At 38.7% G+C, this 19,561-nt stretch overlaps 3 protein-coding genes and 1 long non-coding RNA gene across 5 annotated transcripts; 1 reads left to right on the forward strand and 3 right to left on the reverse strand.

Annotated features, from left to right (window-relative positions):
• The first annotated feature begins 1,690 nt into the window (after positions 1–1,690).
• On the forward strand, positions 1,691–5,377 carry LOC114719845 (uncharacterized). The gene has a single exon (XM_028905399.1). The coding sequence runs from the start codon at positions 1,691–1,693 to the stop codon at positions 5,375–5,377; it is 3,687 nt and encodes a 1,228-aa protein (XP_028761232.1).
• A 1,941-nt stretch (positions 5,378–7,318) lies between these two features.
• LOC114719868 (spermidine hydroxycinnamoyl transferase-like) lies at positions 7,319–8,832 on the reverse strand. Its single transcript, XM_028905433.1, has one exon. The coding sequence runs from the start codon at positions 8,776–8,778 to the stop codon at positions 7,420–7,422; it is 1,359 nt and encodes a 452-aa protein (XP_028761266.1). The 5' UTR covers positions 8,779–8,832; the 3' UTR covers positions 7,319–7,419.
• Positions 8,833–9,389: 557 nt separating this feature from the next.
• Positions 9,390–14,243, reverse strand: LOC114719866 (beta-glucosidase BoGH3B). 2 transcript variants are annotated; one of them, XM_028905432.1, is made up of 10 exons: positions 14,127–14,243; positions 13,426–13,667; positions 12,932–13,136; positions 11,628–11,718; positions 11,398–11,543; positions 10,910–11,153; positions 10,725–10,829; positions 10,456–10,638; positions 10,156–10,360; positions 9,390–10,075 (listed from the first exon to the last, which is right to left on the reverse strand). In XM_028905432.1, the coding sequence occupies exons 2-10, from the start codon at positions 13,643–13,645 to the stop codon at positions 9,588–9,590; spliced, it is 1,887 nt and encodes a 628-aa protein (XP_028761265.1). In that variant the 5' UTR covers positions 13,646–13,667; positions 14,127–14,243; the 3' UTR covers positions 9,390–9,587. The 2 variants fall into 2 exon arrangements, with proteins under 2 accessions (XP_028761265.1, XP_028761264.1); XM_028905431.1 differs by lacking the exon at positions 14,127–14,243 and having other exon boundaries at positions 13,426–14,015.
• A 3,017-nt stretch (positions 14,244–17,260) lies between these two features.
• LOC114719883 (uncharacterized) lies at positions 17,261–19,198 on the reverse strand. Its single transcript, XR_003737939.1, has 2 exons — positions 18,787–19,198; positions 17,261–17,642 (listed from the first exon to the last, which is right to left on the reverse strand). It is a non-coding gene; the product is annotated as an uncharacterized LOC114719883 (long non-coding RNA).
• Between the last annotated feature and the right edge of the window lie 363 nt (positions 19,199–19,561).

A 19,561-nucleotide genomic window follows, 5' to 3' on the forward strand; every position in this document is an offset into this window, starting at 1 on the left:
CTCGTCCAAAGGTGGTCCCCTTACTTCGACCCTTTCCAGAATCCACTAGGCAGAATCGCAACATGGATTCGCATCCCAAATATTCCCCTACATTGCTACTCCAAAAAATACATCTGGAGGTTAGGCGATATGATAGGGAAAACTCTCAAAGTGGATATGCACACAATCGCTGATACAGAGGCACCCACAGCGAAGGTTGGGCGGGGACGTTTTGCCCGCCTCTGCGTTGAACTAGACTTGCAAAAGAAGCTGGTTCCTCGAATCATATGCACCTCTGCTCTCTACAATGTGGAATACGAAGGACTGGGACTGATATGCTTTGCTTGTGGTAGGTACGGGCATAGAAGAGAAGCTTGCCCCTGGAAAAACTGTACAAACGAAACTGATTCTCCATCAAAGATGCCCCAGGAAAATCCCGCTCAGAAAGGATCATTGACGGCAAAAATTCCAGCAGAGGATGAAAAATTCGGTCCTTGGATGTTTGTGAAAAGCTCAAACAAGGCACGAATCCCGAGGACAGAAAGTAACAGAAGAAGGACAATTGAAAATGGAGGGAACTCAAGAACGGAAAGGAAAAGTGGAATTCGTACCTACCAGTCGAAATTCGCAGCTATAGCCAATCTGACAGAGGAGATGGAAGAGCCTTATGACAAGACGCCTAACCTGGGGAGAGAGGCGAAAGAGCCAGCTGCAGAGGGAAACACTTTGATAATCCATGAGGGAAGGAGAGAGAACCACATAGAGAAGGCGCTGATAGCAAAACCAAAAGGCAAGGGGAAAATAACTGAGGGATTTAAAGTCAGACAAGCCTCTACAAGCACAGGAAAAGAGAACCGAAAGCCCAAAAGCTCTGACCGAGCTATTAAAAATTGTTGGGCCAGCTCAGAAGGTGCAGGGAGTGGGGAAAAATATCAAGAGATCAAAACTAAAACTGGACCGAAGGACAACAGCCCAAGAGGCCATTTGGTGATAAGTGGAACTGTACAAACACTACAATCCACGGTGATCTGCGGACAACCCAATAAAGAAGAAACTTTGACCAAAGAACTACCTGACCTTTCTCAGCCACCTGGACCAATCCAAACAGATATGATTCTGCCTGTCCTAAGCGGAACGAATCCACGGGAGACGGATATAGCAGATGCCATGGTAGAACCGACCGTTGTTGAGCACTCGAAGGTAGCTAAGATCATAGGAGAACTGCAGAAAATGGGATCGCCACCTGATGGGAAACCACCAGATATGTGATTTCTTTCCCTTCTCTTCTCCGCCTGTGTTTTTAATGATTATCGCAACATGGAATTGTCGTGGGGCCGGTAGCAAAGCGTTCCCACGTATCTTCAAAGAAGTTGTTCGTAGATATGATATCAAAATAATGGGTCTCTTGGAGACTAGAGTGAGTGGCCATGTTGCTGAGCGTGTTGTGAGAAAGCTTGGGTTCAATAACTAGATACGAGTAGAAGCCACTGGGTTTGCCGGGGGGATTTGGCTCCTATGGAATGACAATGAAACCAATATTGACTACCTGTCTTCCTCCACTCAATTTCTCCATTGCAAAGTTAAAGATATTGCCTCGGGTGAAGAAACCTTTACCACCTTTGTTTACGGTGATACCACCCATCAGCGAAGACGCCCCCTATGGGATTCAATTAGGACCTTAGCTGCGCAAACTCAGGGGCCATGGATCATCATGGGCGATTTTAACTCTTTTCTGAATGCCAATGATAAAACGGGAGGAGGTACACCCCCAAATCATGCAATGGACCCCTTCAGACGATGTGTCTCACATTGTGACCTGCTGGAAATTCCTGTCATCGGCGACCGCTTCACCTGGGAAAAGGAGGGTGTTAGAGAACGTCTCGACTGGGCTTTTTGCAACTTTGATTGGGAAATCTCACATCCTAATCACAAAGCTCATCACCAACTTCGCTTTAAATCTTATCACAGAGTTTTAGTCATCGCGGGCAACAGGCCTGGACCTTTGATAGGGAAACAGAATTTCAAATATCAGGCAGCTTGGTGTTTAGAGGAGGGATTTAACGATATTGTCAAGTCTGCTTGGGAGGGGAAATCCTGGATCGATGGTAGATCAGAATTCACTCAAAAAGTGTCTATCTGGAACGAAAAGGTAGTTGGAAACATTCCCCGAAAAAAAAGGGAAATCTTGAAAAGACTTGAGGGAATCGACAAAGCGCGGCAGAAGAATGATCGTAATGGTCTATTCAAACTAGAAAAGATTCTCTGGAAAGAATTCATCAAACTAAGCAGCCAAGAGGAATTAATCTGGTACCAAAAGTCGAGATGCCAATGGCTAAAGTTTGGTGACAGAAACTCCAAATTCTTCCACGCTACCACTATGATTAGAAGAAAGAAGAGCAGAGTAGAGGCCTTGCAAGATGACCAAGGAAATTGGATCTCAAACCAGCATACTCTGAGACAAATGGCCCATGACTTCTTCAAGAACCTATATTCACGAGACCCATGTGTTACTACAGTGAATGAATGGCCAGAAGATTTTCCCCACCTCTCCTCCCTCCAGCTCTCTCAATTGCAAAGAGGTATTTCGGATTCAGAAATTAAAAGTGCTATCTTTGAAATGGGAAAATTTAAAGCTCCAGGACCTGACGGTATTCAAGCTCACTTCCTGCAAACCCAATGGCACGAAGTTGGCTCCAAGGTATGTCGGCTGATTAAGGACCTATTTGAAAACCCCGCAAGCATCGGCTGCATTAACCAAACCAACCTGGTTCTCATTCCTAAGATTGAACACCCGAGTAGGTTGAAGGATTTTCGACCCATCTCCCTCTGCAATGTTTGCTTTAAGATCTTGACTAAGGTGCTGGCTAACAGATTCAAGGGGGTCATGAACTACCTTATTAGACCAAATCAGTGCAGCTTCATCAGGGGTAGACAAGGGATTGACAACATCATCATTGCTCAGGAGGCCATCCATACCATGAGAACCAAGAAACAAGCAGATGGTTTTGTAGCAATTAAAGTAGATATGGAGAAAGCCTTTGACAGACTCGATTGGAATTTCATTCAATTCACACTCAATAGCATGGGACTGGACGAAGGATTTGTTAATCTCATTATGAACTGTGTGTCTACGGCTACGATGAACGTGCTATGGAACGGAGTTCCCTCAGAAACCTTTACACCTACAAGGGGAGTAAGACAGGGAGACCCCCTTAGCCCTTACCTGTTCATTCTCTGTATGGAGAGATTGGGTCAGCTCATACACACAGAAGTTCATGAGGGGAGATGGAAACCTTTAAAGCTGAGTGCAAATGGGCCCCCATTCTCGCATCTCTTCTTTGCCGATGATCTCATTCTATTCAGCGAAGCTTCACAGGATCAGATGGAGGAAATTAGAGAGATTATGCGCTTCTTCTGTGAAGTTTCGGGACACCAGATTAATCTACAGAAATCCAAGATGTTTGTTTCACGGAATGTCCATGCAAGTAGAGCGATTTCCCTTAGTCAAAGCTTGGGTATTACCCTAACGGCAGACTTGGGGAAATATCTGGGGGTCCCTTTGCTACATCAACGAGCAATCAAGGCTACTTTTGCGCCTATTCTCCGGAAAATTCACATGAAACTAACAGGCTGGAAGGGCAGATTTCTCAGCATGGCAGGAAGAACAGTTCTAATCAAATCTACCCTATCGACAATACCCTCTTACCAAATGCAAACTTTACTCCTTCCAAAAGGTGTACTGGAAGACATAGAGAAGATTAATAGGGAGTTCTTCTGGAACCAGGAACATGGTACAAAGAAAATGCACCTTATCTCTTGGAACACCCTAAAACTTGACAAAGAGCACGGAGGCCTCGGCATAAAGGATCTTCGCTCACAGAATATTGCTTTCATTATGAAGCTATGTTGGGGGATGATGGTAAAACCGAATGCTCTTTGGGTCCAGTGTCTTCAGCACAAATACAACTGGAACAGAGAAAATCTCAACTCGGTGAAGGCAAAGAGGAACCAATCAAGGGTTTGGAAAGGCATCACAGATGTATGGGACCTCTTCCTAAAGGGACTCGGAAAAAGAGTGAGGAATGGCAGGAATACAAAAGCTTGGGAGGACTTGTGGACCCCTCTTGACCGACCTCTCAAGGACTATGTGTCCAACAACCAAGCTGACTATGACATTAATGATAAAGTGGCCCAATTCATCAACAACACGGGCTCCTGGGACATGCAAAAATGGGAAGCGCTTCTGCCACACTGGATCACTCAAATAATCCAGAAAATCCAGCCCCCGAGATCTATAGGCGATGATATTTTTTATTGGAGGAAATCAACAGATGGTAACTTCACTGTTAGCTCAGCCTATCAAATGGCTTCAAACCAGTCTCAACAAACCAGAGTTCAAGATTGGCACAATCTTTGGAAGGGAGATATTCCCGAGCGAGTAAAGTTCTTCATATGGCAGGTATTTCATGAGAGACTTCCTACAAATAACCTCAGAGCTAAGAGAAATCCGAATGCTTCTGCTGAGTGCCCTTTTGAGTGTCTTTGTGAGGAATCAATCTTACATACTCTGAGAGATTGTGAGAGTGCAAACAGTGTGTGGCTTTCCGTCATTAACCCCTTATATGTATATACTTTCTTTAGTGGTAATTTGCAGGAATGGCTTCGCTGGAATATGGAGAACAAGCTTGGTTCAAGGAAATTCACTCGATGGCCCTGGAACAAAATCTTCACCTTACTCTGCTGGCTAATCTGGAAGAACCGGTGTAGGAAGGCTTTCGGGGAATCCCAAGAACATCCAAAAGAACTAGTCAACAAATGCCTCTTCCTTCTCATGGAAGAGGAAGAGAATGGACGCACTATACACAAGGTGTTTCAAAACCAAGCTAGAGACCAGTGCAGATGGACCCCACCGCCTACATCATACATTCGACTCGATGTAGATGGATCTGTTTCAAGGAATGGAATGGGAGCTTGCGGTGGAATAATCAGAGACGACCAAGGAGCTTGGCTGATGGGATTCCAACAAAAACTTGGTCAGGCAGGATCAACTACTGCAGAACTAATGGCAATCCAAGCTGGTCTACACTTATGCAAGACGAAGGGATACTCCAAAGTGAAGCTGTACTCTGACTCTTGGGAGGCGATCCAATTGCTCGCCTCAAACTGTAATCCCTCACACCCCCTTCGTGAGGAAATCACTGAAACCAGGAGCTTAATTTTCTCCAATTGGGATCTGGAAGTGCGCCACGCTTATAGAGAAGCAAACAAATGCGCGGACTACCTTGCAAAGACTGCCCACGATGGGAACGAGGACGTAAGACTCATTCACATGCCTCCGCCTTTTTGCATGAATCAGATGGAAGAAGACCTTGCTAATAGGATTAGTATACCTGGCTAGTTTTTTGGAGTTTATCTCCTTTTCTTTCTTCAAGCTTCGCTTGCCTTTATATTCAAAAAAAAAAGTTTTAAATATGGTACAACAATTGTCGTCACCGTTAAACGACGTACTGAAAACTGTCGCTCATTGAGTTGGAGCAGGAGGAGATTGTGACTGGTAATTGAATTAATTCATACAAAGATAATAGAATTACTCCTCCGGTCCTAATTATAAGACCCAATTAACTTATTTGAGGAGATTAAGGAAGTAAGTTAAGTTGGTTATTTATAATAAATAAGTGTTGTCATTCCTAAAATATCCTTGCTAATTAAATATATTGGCTAAAACTATCATTATTAGAAGGATTATCTTGGAAAAAAATGCATAAATATAAGAGACAAAATGGATTGGGTCTTATAATTAGGACCAAATAAAAAGTCAAATTGGGTCTTATAATAAGGACCGGAGGAGTAAATTAAAAAGTATAAAAATATTTATATATCATCCTAACAAGAATAATATTTAAATAAAATAACATTAATTCATAAACAAATAAGATACTTGTACAGAAGAAAAATATGTTGAATTTTAATACCATGCATCAGGATCCGGCTGGGTCAAGCGCTGGTGACTCTCAAACGGCTGAGGTCGGGATGCCCTCTTCATAATTAATTAATCTAAATGGTTTACATCAGAGAAAGAGAGATCAGCTTCAACTTCTAGAAAATCTACACTTATTCCAGGTGCATTTTACACAGTTTAAGGATCTTTCTATTTATGATCACGAGACAACATTCACTTTCTTCAAATCCCTGACTTGTTTCGTCCTGTGTTCAAACAAGCGAAATGAATTCTGGAGTGCCAAATAGTTACACAAGGCTTGGTATATACAGAAACACAAGACAGAAGGACAACAGTTTCACTATTCTGCATATCGTGAGGATGCATACAAGATTGAGTTCGTTCAAGGTAAAACATGCTGATAATTAATTAATAAGAGACCACAAGTCAAATTTGCAAGAAATAATGAAATATTGAGTATACCGGTAACGATCTGAAGTTTATTGTCTACTAGAACTTTCAATACCAACACCCTTATTATCACGTTTAATCAAAGCATAAACAAGATTGATCTAATCGAAGTAGGAATATGATACCTTTTTCAGAGGACATTTTAACTTGGCTCAGAGACTTAGCTTTGTACAATACAACCTTTGTTACTAATTACAAAACCTTTGTAGTCTACAAACAAAATCTTATAATTAAGAACAGAAGGCGTATTACAAATAAGTCTAATAAATAGGACCGGCTACAAATAATTTCTTATAATTAGGACTGGATGTAGTATAATTGTATTGTCACATACACTATATTATTTCATGCAAACCGTAGTATTTCATGCGCAGCGAGAGAGAGAGAGAGGGTTCAGCAAAATATAAACTTGTTCAGAAATACTGTAATGAAAGGAACACAAGAGTTTGTCGCTAGGTATTTGAACAAATAGGATCGTCCAGTTCCTGTAGAACCTATCACTAAAATACCCCTAGGGGTGTAGGTCTGGAATACTACTTTATTCCACAGTCCGGGGCTATTTAAACTAACCAATTAAGAATTCTCAAATGTACTAGTACTAGCAGATGCATCTTTGATGCAGTCATCAATTCTCCTGAGAGGCCACAATTACCGCGAGCAAACATATTAATGACGAGGAAGGCATTTTTGCCATGCTACTAATACTTTATTTGTTTTGCTATTCTGTCCAAGCCTGGCTGAGGAAGAATTACGAGGTGTAAAACAAAAAAAAAATATGCGGAGAAGGGCATACTATATTTATTATGCCCTTCTCCGATCATGATTTTCCTACCCCCAAGAGGAAAAGGTTCTTCCCTTTTTGGCCGGTTGTGGGCGAGGAGGGATTCGAACCCCCTGAACCCCTGATACCGTGGTTCGTAGCCACGTGCTCTAATCCTCTGAGTTACAGGTCCCACCCGTCTCCACTGCATCTATTCCCCGGAGTAAATTTATCGAAGGAGGCTACAGAATAAATACAGAGTTCACAGTCATCATAATTTAGAAGTAGTATGTAACATCCCCCGTGCTTCCTCGTAGAACAACTTCTTGAAAGCTGCCAAACGTGACGCTTGCAAACGTATGGCTACAATGAAGCCATCACCAGCGCCATCATTCATCAAGAAAGCTTTCCCCTCGGAGTTAATATTCCCTGGTCCCATGTAAACAGGTTTTCCCCACCCAAAATCAGCATCTTGAAATGAAAAATTCATCCAACTAACAAGAGTTAGATTTGGGTTTCCCTTAAATTTTCCAGGACCAGCGTTCCTCAGCAATCTCACATCGTTCTGACCTGCTATGTAATCAAGAGCTGACCTCACATAAGAATCTGTCAGCTTCTCTAATGCTTGTCTTATTTCCCCAACGGCATAACTCACAGGTTTACTCATGACATCATCAAACTTACTAGTTTTAGTCACGGTGGGTAATGTTACATTTCCAAAGAAAGCATTAGGAAGAGGTGGTCTCAATCGATTTCGACAGTCAACCAAAGTGGACAGCCTCGTTGGTTGGTTGCCATTTCCTTCATACCGTGCCTTGCAGGCACATCTCCACAACACCCCAGAGATTACCTCAAAACTCGTATAGGGCCGTCGGGGAGGACCAAAATTACTGGCCTTTTCCTTCAGTTTTTGAACTTGATTTTTTGTGATCTTCAAAATAGCAGTATCAGCCTCATCCTCTGCATCTACCAAGCTACCTTCCCAAAGAGGTGGAGGAGAAAACTCAGGATGATCAAAACGCGGCGCCGTACATGGCTTTCGCGAATCTAAAATAGTTGAATCACGAAGTAGCATTTCACTTGAGCTTAAATCTAAACCCTCTCCTCTAGTTATCCTAGCCCATGAAATCACGAAACGCATAGCAGATACCCCATCAACCACAGCACGTGACACGGCAACCCCAAGAGTAAGACCACCACAACGGAATCTGGTTAGCTGAACCACCAAGAGCGGAATCTCCTCCAGCGGAAGACGATAATCAATTTTGGGCATGAGCTGTTCCACATCTTGGTTTGGCTGGAAATCACCCAAATCATCCAACTTGGCCTCCGAAACTGCTTCTAAGAGCCGAGCTCCCATAGCATTGCAATGGAGTTGAAAGCGACCACCTTGGATTTCACGTAACTGACCGGCGAAGGGATAGAAGTGAACCAGGGCTCGGCTTAGAGATTTGGCGAGAGTGTGAATGGAGAAAGGAAGGGGGGCGTGGTCGTTGAAATGGGGTCTGTAAACAAAAAGGAGAGGGGCGTGACTGGAGAGCCTGATCTGGTCGAAATCGGAGAGAGGGAAAATTCCAGTTGGTGTGGGTTCGGAAGGGATCACTCCGTGAGAAGACACCACCGAGACCATCGTGTTCACTGTCCCAAGTCCAAGACCGGCCCTTGGCTCTTGACTCTTAGTTTTTTGCCAGAGCTGGCCCACGGCTTCATTGATGGCGTGATGGCGACGCAGCTCTCTCTGGCTTTTCCGCGAATATAAGCATGAATCCTAAATTTATTGGCAAGCAGCAATAAACGTGTGATAAATCTGGACCACGTATAATAATAATAATAAGTTTTTTTTTTTTTTACTGTGAAACGCATGAACTTTACGAAAGCTGGACCGCTTTTTTTGGCATGATTATTTTTGGCATAATCTGCTTCGATTTTAATAATTCCTATTCAACTTTTGTTCTTTCTAGAAAAGCTTGTTTTTAACCACCAGGGGTTAGTTTATGCAGTGAGAATGATCATAATTCAAGTTTTTTTCTTGGGGGGAGGGGTTGTGCTTCTTTTGTGACAAAAACAGAAGATTTATTTAACTCATTTCATTATATTAAAGAAGTACCTCACTACTTGATTATGATATAGAGTATTAGTGGGATAATTTAGGAAAAACTAATGAATGTGAGAAATAAGTCTTACATTTAAGATAAAGATCAACTCAACTATTAGATCTTATATTAAAAAAATAGAGTAGTATAATATAAACTCAAAATGAAATGAAGATTGAAAGATAGAAAGGATCATATAGGAATGCTGGCTCAGATTGTACAACGCATAATAAGCTTTGCCTTCCTATTTCAATAAGGAATATTTTTCTTATTAACAACACATATAACCCAACAATAGCACTTGCTTTATCTGGTTGGGAGAAAAGGGTGTGTTCAAGTTGAGAACCTAAGTGGCCTTGTTGGTTTTGGTGGTAAGGCCAAATCCAAATGGGAATAGAGGATCATAATGAGCATCTCCAACATTCATTGGTAGCTGATCAACGGTCTTGAACCATGTCCGAGGAAGCTTCCCACTGAAACCGTAGTCACCAAACAACACATCTGCCACACCTTGACCTTCTGACCCTGGAAGCCAAGCAGCAACCAGAGCATCTATGGATTCCAGATATGGCTGAATCACAACAGGCCGACCAGAAATCACAACAACCACACATTTCACATTCCCACAGACATTGGATATTGTGCTTGGACCTGGCTCAGGGATTGTCAAGTTCATGCTGTCACCCGCAGTTTCCGCATATGGATGCTCTCCGACAACTACTATGGCATGTGAAAAATTATTTGACTTCACGAAGTCTGCATCTGGATTCTCCTTATACACTACCTTAGTTTGCGGGTCAACAGTGCTTTTTATGGCAGACAGAATTGTGGTACCTGAAAATCAGCTTGTTCATATCAGTACTAGATTGTTAGGCTGTGTCAAATAATGAGAGTTGCCGGGGAAAAATTTGCACCAGTGGTGAGATTGTTGCCACTAAGGCCTTGCCACTCAATGGTCCACCCACCACACTGATATCCGAGATTATCTGCATGGCTTCCAGCCACAAGGATCTTTTTAGTCTTTTTAGGGAGAGGTAGCAAAGGCTTATCTGCAGATTCACCGTTCTTTAACAGGACTAGTGATTTTCTCACAGCTTCTCTAGCCAATTCTCTATGCTCCTGTAACAGTCAAGATAGTGTGCAAAATTAAATTCCAGATCAAGAGTATAGTAACATAAGCGGGTCTGCTGAAGAAGAAAAAACGAATTGTAAACCTGACTGCCAAGCTCGTTGACAAGGCTTTGATCAGCCAAAGGGTTTTCAAAAAGACCCATTATAAACTTGACCCGCAATATTCTCTGGACAGCATCATCAATTCGGCTCATGGGTATGATTTTATTCTTCACCTGTGAAGTTAGTCCGTCTATGAATTCTGTATAGTTATAGGGAACCATTATCTGCAGCATTATACCAGAGAAATTGTGAGAATGAGAATCAAGAAAGAACACATGAATAAAAAATCTAAAATCCAATTAATACCGACCATATCAATACCAGCAGAGATTCCAGCTTGAATGGAATATGAGTAGTTAGCATGAGGTGGTGATGTAATCCTGTCAATTCCCTGCCAATCTGAAATGACAAATCCCTGTCCAAAATCACATGTCAGTTAGACCACAATGAATGCAATAATGGTGGAATTCAAAGCTCAAAATGAAGTTAATTTACTCTGAAACGAAGGGTGTTCTTGAGAAAGCCAGCGACCAAGTCACGATTAGCGTGCATCTTCACTCCATTCCAGCTTGAATAAGAGACCATGACAGTTGAAACACCCTTGATGATTGAGGTATAGTAGCCTGCCATGTGAAGGCTAAGCAATCCATGCCTGCTTATGACTGTATTGTTCTCATTGATTCCTTCCGTCGTTCCACCATCACCCACGTAATGCTTAGCACAGGCAGCAACATTCTTTCTGTGCCCAGAAACGCCATTTCATCAGACACCAGAAAGTAAACAATTTCATGATACTGATATTCTGGCATTCGAAGGCATACTAACAAACACAAAAAAGGAAGTCATGATAGCTACACTGAAACTCAGAGCAAGAGCTAGCAAAGTAACTTTGGGACACAATAAATTCATAACATCTTTACCATCATAAATAAAAGTATAGGACAATCTAAATAACACAATGATGTGAAAGCATGGAATCTTACTTCCCAGCGACGAATGGAACCCCCTTGCGCTCGTTAGGAGCTATGTCACCTTGCAGTCCTGGAACAACCTCAGTCATAGCTTGAACTATTTTGGGATCTTCACTGTAACTTTCGTAACATCGACCCCATCTTGGGTCTCTACAGACCTGCACAAACGTATACAGGTTGTGTAAGGCACCGTAGGTACACTGATTTGTCTTTAAGAAACACATTTTGGATTCCTCCATTACCGCTATACAAGGTGCAAACACGTAGGGAATTCCAGTGGCCCTAACTTCAAGGGCTGTTGCGGCACCAATCCTTTTAACAAGTTCAGGGTCCCTGCTTGTACGGACACAAACTCCATCAAGGTACAGAAACACAACCCAATCTCATGATTCCCTAATAGAAAGACTAAAATATTTCCTAATATGGGTACGAACTCCCCATCCGTTGAACTAAAGTGCCAAACCCGGAGTAACGCTGAACATCTTGTTGTTTCTTTTGTTTTGCGGAGAGGGGGAGGTGTTAGAATCAATTTATCGCAGCTAATACCTTAGACACCATGTTGGTAAGTAACAACTTCATGAATGGGATAAGACAAAATGTTAATTAGGACACTATTTGTAAATTATTAAAAATACAGTTAATTATAGGAAAAATTATTGAGGCTCCAAAAAGAAAAAAATAATTATAGGAAAGTCTCAATAATAAATAAGTAGTTATTATTTTCTACCCAACTTACCATTACAGGCTATCCTGTCATTAGAATTTTTTAGCAAGGAACAATGCTTGTGAAATAATAATAAGTAATATCCAATATATGTTTCGTAAGTCACATAATATATATTATAAATCATATTATTTATAAATATAATTTTTTATATTTTATAAACTAATATGAATATAAATATACAAATATGTAGATCAGCAAAATAGAATTGCAAATAAAAAGTATTTATTAACGATGATAGGGTGGAGGCAGATGATAACATAACATGTGCCATCTTTCTTTTCATTTATTTATTTATTTTTGGGCAAAAACATTAACATGTGCGGTGAATCATCCATGGAATAGTTTATTGATAAAAAAATTGTCCAATAACGTCATCACCCGTCAGTCATTATGTGAGCTTCCATGCCACTGCGCACAACCCAACCTGTTTTCTTATTATTTATTTTGTCGTTTGGGTAAACTTACATGCATTTAAATCATATTTTTTTATGGTGCGTTTAGCCTTTTGACGCCATCAAAAATTTAGAATTTTCCAAAATTTTTCTTTTTAATTTTTTTGCCAATAATAATAGAAATAAACTAGCCTTTATCTACACTTCCACATTCATGAGTTCAATAGTAGGAATCAACTTTACCAAAGGAAACGTAGGGAACCATTCCTCAATTTTTTTAGTTGGTGGGGCCATTGTTCAACTTGGTCTTTTTTTTTTTCTTTTTCTTTTTTGCCAACGTTCAACTTGGTTTTGGTGCATTTACTATTGAAGATCATGAACTACGGTGCAGACACTAATATGTACGTTGGATACACTGGGAATTTACCTGGTGGCTCCTAGACCAACGTTGTGAGGAAAAATTGTTGCCTTATAAACATTGTTATGGCCATGAACTGCATCAATCCCATAAATCATAGGAATTCCCAGCCTGGTGGATAAAGCTCCCCTCTGAAACTCATTCACCATGTTTATCCAATCTTCTGCTGAAGCCTGTTTCTTCGGCACGCTTCCTCCCCCACTCAGCACACTCCCTGCAAAATATGACATTTCAATCTCTCTCAAACCTTACAATTAGGTTGTCCTTTTTTGTTATATATGTTTGTTCTTATCCCTTGTTCCTTTCCTCACCCAAACAAAGTTGTTCTTATCCCTAGTTCCTTTCCTCACCCAAACAAAAAACGGTGGCAAACTTCCAGAGGACACAAATAGTAACGTTCTACATTTGTCATATACGTTTGTTTTTGTTGGTCCCTCCATCTCCCATGAAAGCGGAAAAAAATAGAGAGAAGACAAAAAACAAAGGTGAGACGGTGACTTTACCGATGAAAAACTTGTTCATGACCTCATGAGAAGCAACACTGCGATCAATCTGTGTCATTTGCCCAATTTTTTCTTCCAGAGTCATCCTGTTCATGAGATCCCTGATCCGAACATTCAATGGCTGTTTAGGATCTTTATATTTCGCGTACTCCGTCTCTGCCATGGCAAACCAGCAACGAAGGAGCAGAAGCCCCACAAGGAAAATGGGAATTTTTGCCATTTCTTTTCCTCGATCAGCTCAGCTTCACAATAAGATCAGAGTAAGGACCAGTACAGAAAAGAAGGAAGGAGGCAGAGGAATAGAGGCAGAACACAATATGAGATTCCAAGGTTGATCAACCAGCCTAATATAATCACCCAATTAAGTTGGATAAGAGAAAAAAACGACGAGCATTCACCGATAATATAAGCAAAACGATAAAATCGAAATCACGGACTGAACTGAAAATCATGCAAATCTCCAGTGCAATCCCAACAGAGTCCTAAACCCAAGTTACGCAGTAACGGAAACCAGAAAAAATAGCCCCGTGAAAATCGTCACAAAAAATGCAAAACAAACAGAAACTCACATAAAACATGTAAAATTCGCGTATGGTGCAGCTGATAGGCGAATTAAAGAAAAAGAATGAAATGCAAGAGCAGGATAATGAAATGCAGAAGGAGACCAGAAGAGTGAGTAAAATAAGCTGTATTAATAATACCCAGAAGGCCGTGTGGCTCTCTCGCCGACAATGGCAAATCGCTGGCTTAAGAAGTGAAAGTATAGTGGCAAATAATACAGAATAACGATCGATATATATATATATCTCTCTCTATATAGACATATAAAGCTGAGAGTCTGAAAATACAAGCAAGAGGGTGACCCGCCGTCGTCTCCTCTGAATTTGCTCAATTGTATGACTCAGGATCTTATCCGCCTTTTTTTTTTGTTTAATTAATATCTCTTTCACCACTTATATTAATCACAGATAAATTCAGAATGTACATGAAATCGAACTTCTTTTCAACGACAATGGATCTTTTTCATCGGGGATGAAACCGAATTCAATGTCTTTCCTTCTGTTTATTTTTCAATAATGCAAATGAACGTTTGGATTTAGGGATGAGGCTGAATTGCTTTTCTTCTAATTGAGCACCAAAGTGAATTTTCCTTTTTTATTTACATCAGAATTTTCATATGTGCATATTTGTATGAGTGTGAATATATAATTAATAACTATATGATTTTTGTGATTCGAAAAATCTGGATGGATGATATTTTTCCTTCTAGATCCATTAAGTAATTGGGCCCCCCTTGGTACGTCATCAATTCGATCCCTCAATTGAATGGATCATTGAATTGGAATACTCTGGCAAATATATTCCTTAAAATTATTTTTAAAATTCTGATTTAGTAATTAGGCGGTAGGTGGAATTCTCACGAATGCGAACCTTTTGGCACGCACGTTGGATCGCCTGATGACCACGGCGTCCTCAGCACTCAAAACGCGACGTTAGTTTTTTTTTTTTTGGGTTTTTTTCTCTCTCTTTGTTAATCACCAAAAAAGATATTATTTTTTATCGTTAATATAAAAAATTGTTTAATTTTTATTTTGACTCTAAACATAAAATCCTAATTCACTTTATTTCTCGTATTTATTTTTTTCCTTAAAGTAGTTATTGTAATAATAATAGTTTTAACCAATATATTTGATTGATAAGGATATTTTAGAAAAAATAATACCTATTTATTACAAATAATTAATTTAACTAATTTTCTTAATTTACTCTTATATTAAAGACAAAAAGTAATATATATTAAAATTATTTTTAGATTAAGTTTCATCCAATATTCTGAAATATTTTTTTCATGTGTGTTCAGTAAAAATACCAGATGTATCTAAAAAATATTTTAAATTGTTGGATAAATCACAAAATATTTTAGGATACTATATGCATTTGAAAAAATATTTCAAGATGAAGGATGAATAAAAAAAATATTCTTAGGATGCTGAACTTGCCTGAAAAATAATTTAGAGTATTGGATAATTGTATCAGAAAATACTTTAAGATATGAAAAATATTTTCTCTCTATATATAGAGATATTTGGAAAGAAAAATAAGATTTTCATGATTGTCCCTCCTCTCTCTTCCTCTCCATATTTACTTTCTTTTATTATATTTAAAAAGTTATTCACTTTTTATTTTTTATCTTAAGACAATATTTTTATTAAATAGTTTGGTTTTAAAATATAATAATCTGAAAATACATATAAACCAAATAACTTGATTTTAAATTATTTGATGATGCTAATGTTAGTATAATTTTTTTATTGTGATATTTAATTTTAAATATGATATATGTTGATAAGGACATTTTAGTCATTTAGATATTTATTTATTTTTTCCTTTCTATTTTCTCTCATCCATCCAAGTAAAAGGAATGATAACAATTTTTCTCAAGTTTTTTCTTCTCTTTATTTTCTTTCCTCTCAACTTTTCTTTCTCCAATTTGATGAATATAAAAATGTTTTATAATTCCACTTTATGAAACTTTGGTCAACTTTGAAACAATGGAGCACTCAGATGCGGACAAAAATCTCTATCTGGGATCGATTTCTTTCTTTTTTTCCTCAAAAAAATTGGGGTTGAAAATTTTATTAATAAAAAGGACTTAATTCCTCATTAATAAAATTTTCAATAATAACCTTTTCCTGACGTATTCCTTTTTTTTAATGGGTATGCCGCATGCGTACGTATCTGAATGCTCTACTGTTTTAAGGTTGACTGAGGTTTGATACAGTAAAATTACAAACAAAAACATTTTTATATCCATCGTTTTCAACGTTGCTTGTCTCTACGAGTGGGCAATGGATTGGATTATGCCGTAATTTCCGAATGTTCGGAAGTTTGGGTTGACACTGTTAATGGATGTTTCCTCCACGGAACGTTTATTTGGAACATGATGCGTCCCGGTCGTATTTTGAGGCCACCGCATAAAATGATTCCATAGTTTTGAAATATTAAAATGTCCCACAATTAGGAGAAAGGATTCCATATTGGGGGCTCATCTCTATTTGAGCAATGTAGCTTTCTCCATAACAAATTTGATGGATCAAATTTCATTATTTTTTGTCCTTAATATATATATATTTTTATTTTTATTTTAACAAGTGTCAGTCTTTTAGTTGTTACTTTTCTTGAAAAATGAAATTTTAAATTAACTTTAAAAAAAAAAAGGAGAGAGGAAGACTTAAAATTCAAGCTGCTGAAATTAAATCAAATGATAATGATTCAAACATAATTTTAATGAACACAGTGAAATGATCATTATAGATATTCACCAAAGAAATCAGGCCTCGAAATAAACCGTGTTTGTTAATATAGGGCCAGTTTGCTTGAGAAACAAATTGAACATGGGACTTGCAGTTCACAGTAGTGAATTGTTTTTGTTAAAACATAGGTATCTTTTGTAATCCTATTCGAGATATTGTCAAGCATTAAATGTGGGCACCTTTCTCAGTAAGGACTCGAATTTTAATTCATTACGTTGTGAGGGATTAGTTTCTTCTGCTGGACCTAACCCTTGTTAATGGTGGTAAATTAAACTTGAAATACTGGTGCCATGGGAACAATTTTTTTTTTTTAAAGGCTAGCATTGATCCATAAAAGAAACATATTACCCTGCCCATTTAAACTATACAAAAGAGTAGATCAAACAATGAATTCTATGGTAGAAAGAGCTCTTCGTCTTTGGCCAAATTATGAAATAATAATCATACAGATGATAAATATAATACAGAAGGGCTATAGTAATAAAATGATGCCACGGTGGAGAAAGAGAAATAGGCACATCTGTCTTTTTAAAATCCACTAAAATTTCTCTCCATTTATCTTCCATGAAAAATAACATGCAGTAAAACACTGTTCTGCTGCGAAAACATTCAACGTTCTCTTTAAAATCTGAATGAAGATTGGACTACCATTCCTCAGATGATCTATGTTCTTCAAAATTTTCCAGCAAGGCTTTAGAATCAGTCTCAACAATAACATTTTTGAAGCCAATTCTCCAAATGAGCCGAGCAGAATTGTTGAATGTGCCTGTTACCTCGTTATTAACCATTCCAGAATTCCCCAGATTGCCTCATTTGGCATCGACGAGTCAATAACTGGGCCTCTTGTCCAGCCCATCCTTTTCTTCATTAAATGAGCCCTTCCTCCCGTCTATTTTATTTTCTCTAAGGATATGAAAAATAAATTATAATGTTTATTTTTCTACAAAAGAGAAATGAATGTTTTCCAAAATATTTGTTTCCTTAAAATTTTCCAATTTTTTCAAAAAAAAAACAGAGAGAGATAACATAGAATGAATTGAAATAATATTAGTTTAATTGTTGACATGTTAGAGAGTGTTTGATTTCCCAGAACGCTTTTAAGAAATCATGATCAACTTTTAATGGAATAAAAATCCCCATAAGAGATATTGTCATCTTATGCATATAAGAATTCAATCTCTCAACTAATTCGTCCCTTTTTCGTTCGGTCAAAAATAAATATATCTTGAATCCTTGTCCATGGGTTTAGCAGGTAAAAGGGTTGGACACGCTTGTCCATTGAGGGAACAAGTTTGACCTCAGAGCATGAGCACATCGTGGCACTAGGGAAGCATCTTTGAAGCCAAGACTTCTAGCTTGTAAACAATGGACCTACCTTAAGCTACGACACTGGATAAAGTGGGGTCAAAAGTTAATTAACCTGCCTTTGAATGGTGGGTAAACCTAACCCTTTTCTTAAAATTTTATCACCAAAGAAAATATATATCCTGAACACACACATAAAACATGCAGAAGCCCCACAAACCAAGACAAACTTGGAGTTTCACTTCAAACTAAATATAAGATCTCGTTTATAGATTGTAAATGATATCTTATATTTAGGATCAGAAGTAGTATATGAGTATAATGGCAAAGCCCGTTTCATTTTGAAAATATCTCACGCTGATCGGGCCTTGCACAGTAGTAATTGATTAAGCTATGGATATACAAAAATTACGCTGCGTGCGTGTCATTGTTTTGTTTCTGTGCGTAATAATCAAAAAGCTACAGGAAGGCACAGTTCGTCGTCATGTCTACGAAAAAGGGAGCTACATAGCAAAACCCATATATATGAACTTAGGTTTAATAGAAATAAAGGTGCTCTTTCTCAACTCATCGTTTCTTCTACATATTCCACAGGATCGGAGTAGAGTGTTTCTTCTATTTGCAGGGTTGGTGAAAATTAATAACTCAGAACAACTTCATAAGTGCATTTTCTCCGTAGAAATTGAAAGGATCCTATTGGCCGGAGAGCAAGTTTTAAGAAAAAGAGTAAAAGAAGGCTTACCTTTCATAGTTGCTGCTTGCTTGTTTATATATAGGAAAAGCTGGGCGTGAGAATGAAGCCTGGTCCGAAATCAGTCCCTTCCCATGCATCAGAGCCATATATAAATACACACACAGAAACACACTATTTTTTATATATAGTTGTAATCGTAATTAATGATTGTAATAATAATTAACAAATTATAAGAAGTAGAAAGATAAGATCTTGGATCAAACTTTCCATTTCTCTCATGCAGCAAGGCACGTTAGTAGAGACAATGATTTCGGATCGAGCTTCATTCCCTGCGCCGCCTTTCCTTCTTTCATCTCCCTCCCATGATTCATCAAATCCTCTCTCTTTCTCAATCTCGATCGCTCATCAAAGAGAAATCAAGAACCAAAAATATGCAGATATTGCACTACTAAACACCCCTTTATATATATAAATATATATATATATATATATAGCTTCTTGATCGCTTTTCTCTTTCTCCAGGTTCAAGAAGAATAAGCCTGCAAGCACTCAAGTTCTCAATCAATACGCCACTAAGTAGTAAATCTAGTGGAGGCCAGACAAGGGGTTATAACAGATCATACGACATTGAAGAGCGAGAGAAGCATTCAACTTAAAGAAAGGAAAGAACGTGATAGACAGGTCATTTGTAGGAGTTTAATAATGAAAAGGGGAGGGATCGATGTTGTCTTGTTCTAATAAGGATATTATAGCTTTATGAGGAAGACAAACCTCTAGAGATTGCTTTGATGAAGATGATCAGACTTTTTCAGGCCTAAAAAGA

The sequence above is a fragment of the Neltuma alba genome, unplaced genomic scaffold (assembly GCF_004799145.2).
Source record: "Neltuma alba isolate B1F8T4 unplaced genomic scaffold, ASM479914v2 tig00011956_pilon, whole genome shotgun sequence".
Classification (NCBI taxonomy): Eukaryota; Viridiplantae; Streptophyta; class Magnoliopsida; order Fabales; family Fabaceae; genus Neltuma; species Neltuma alba.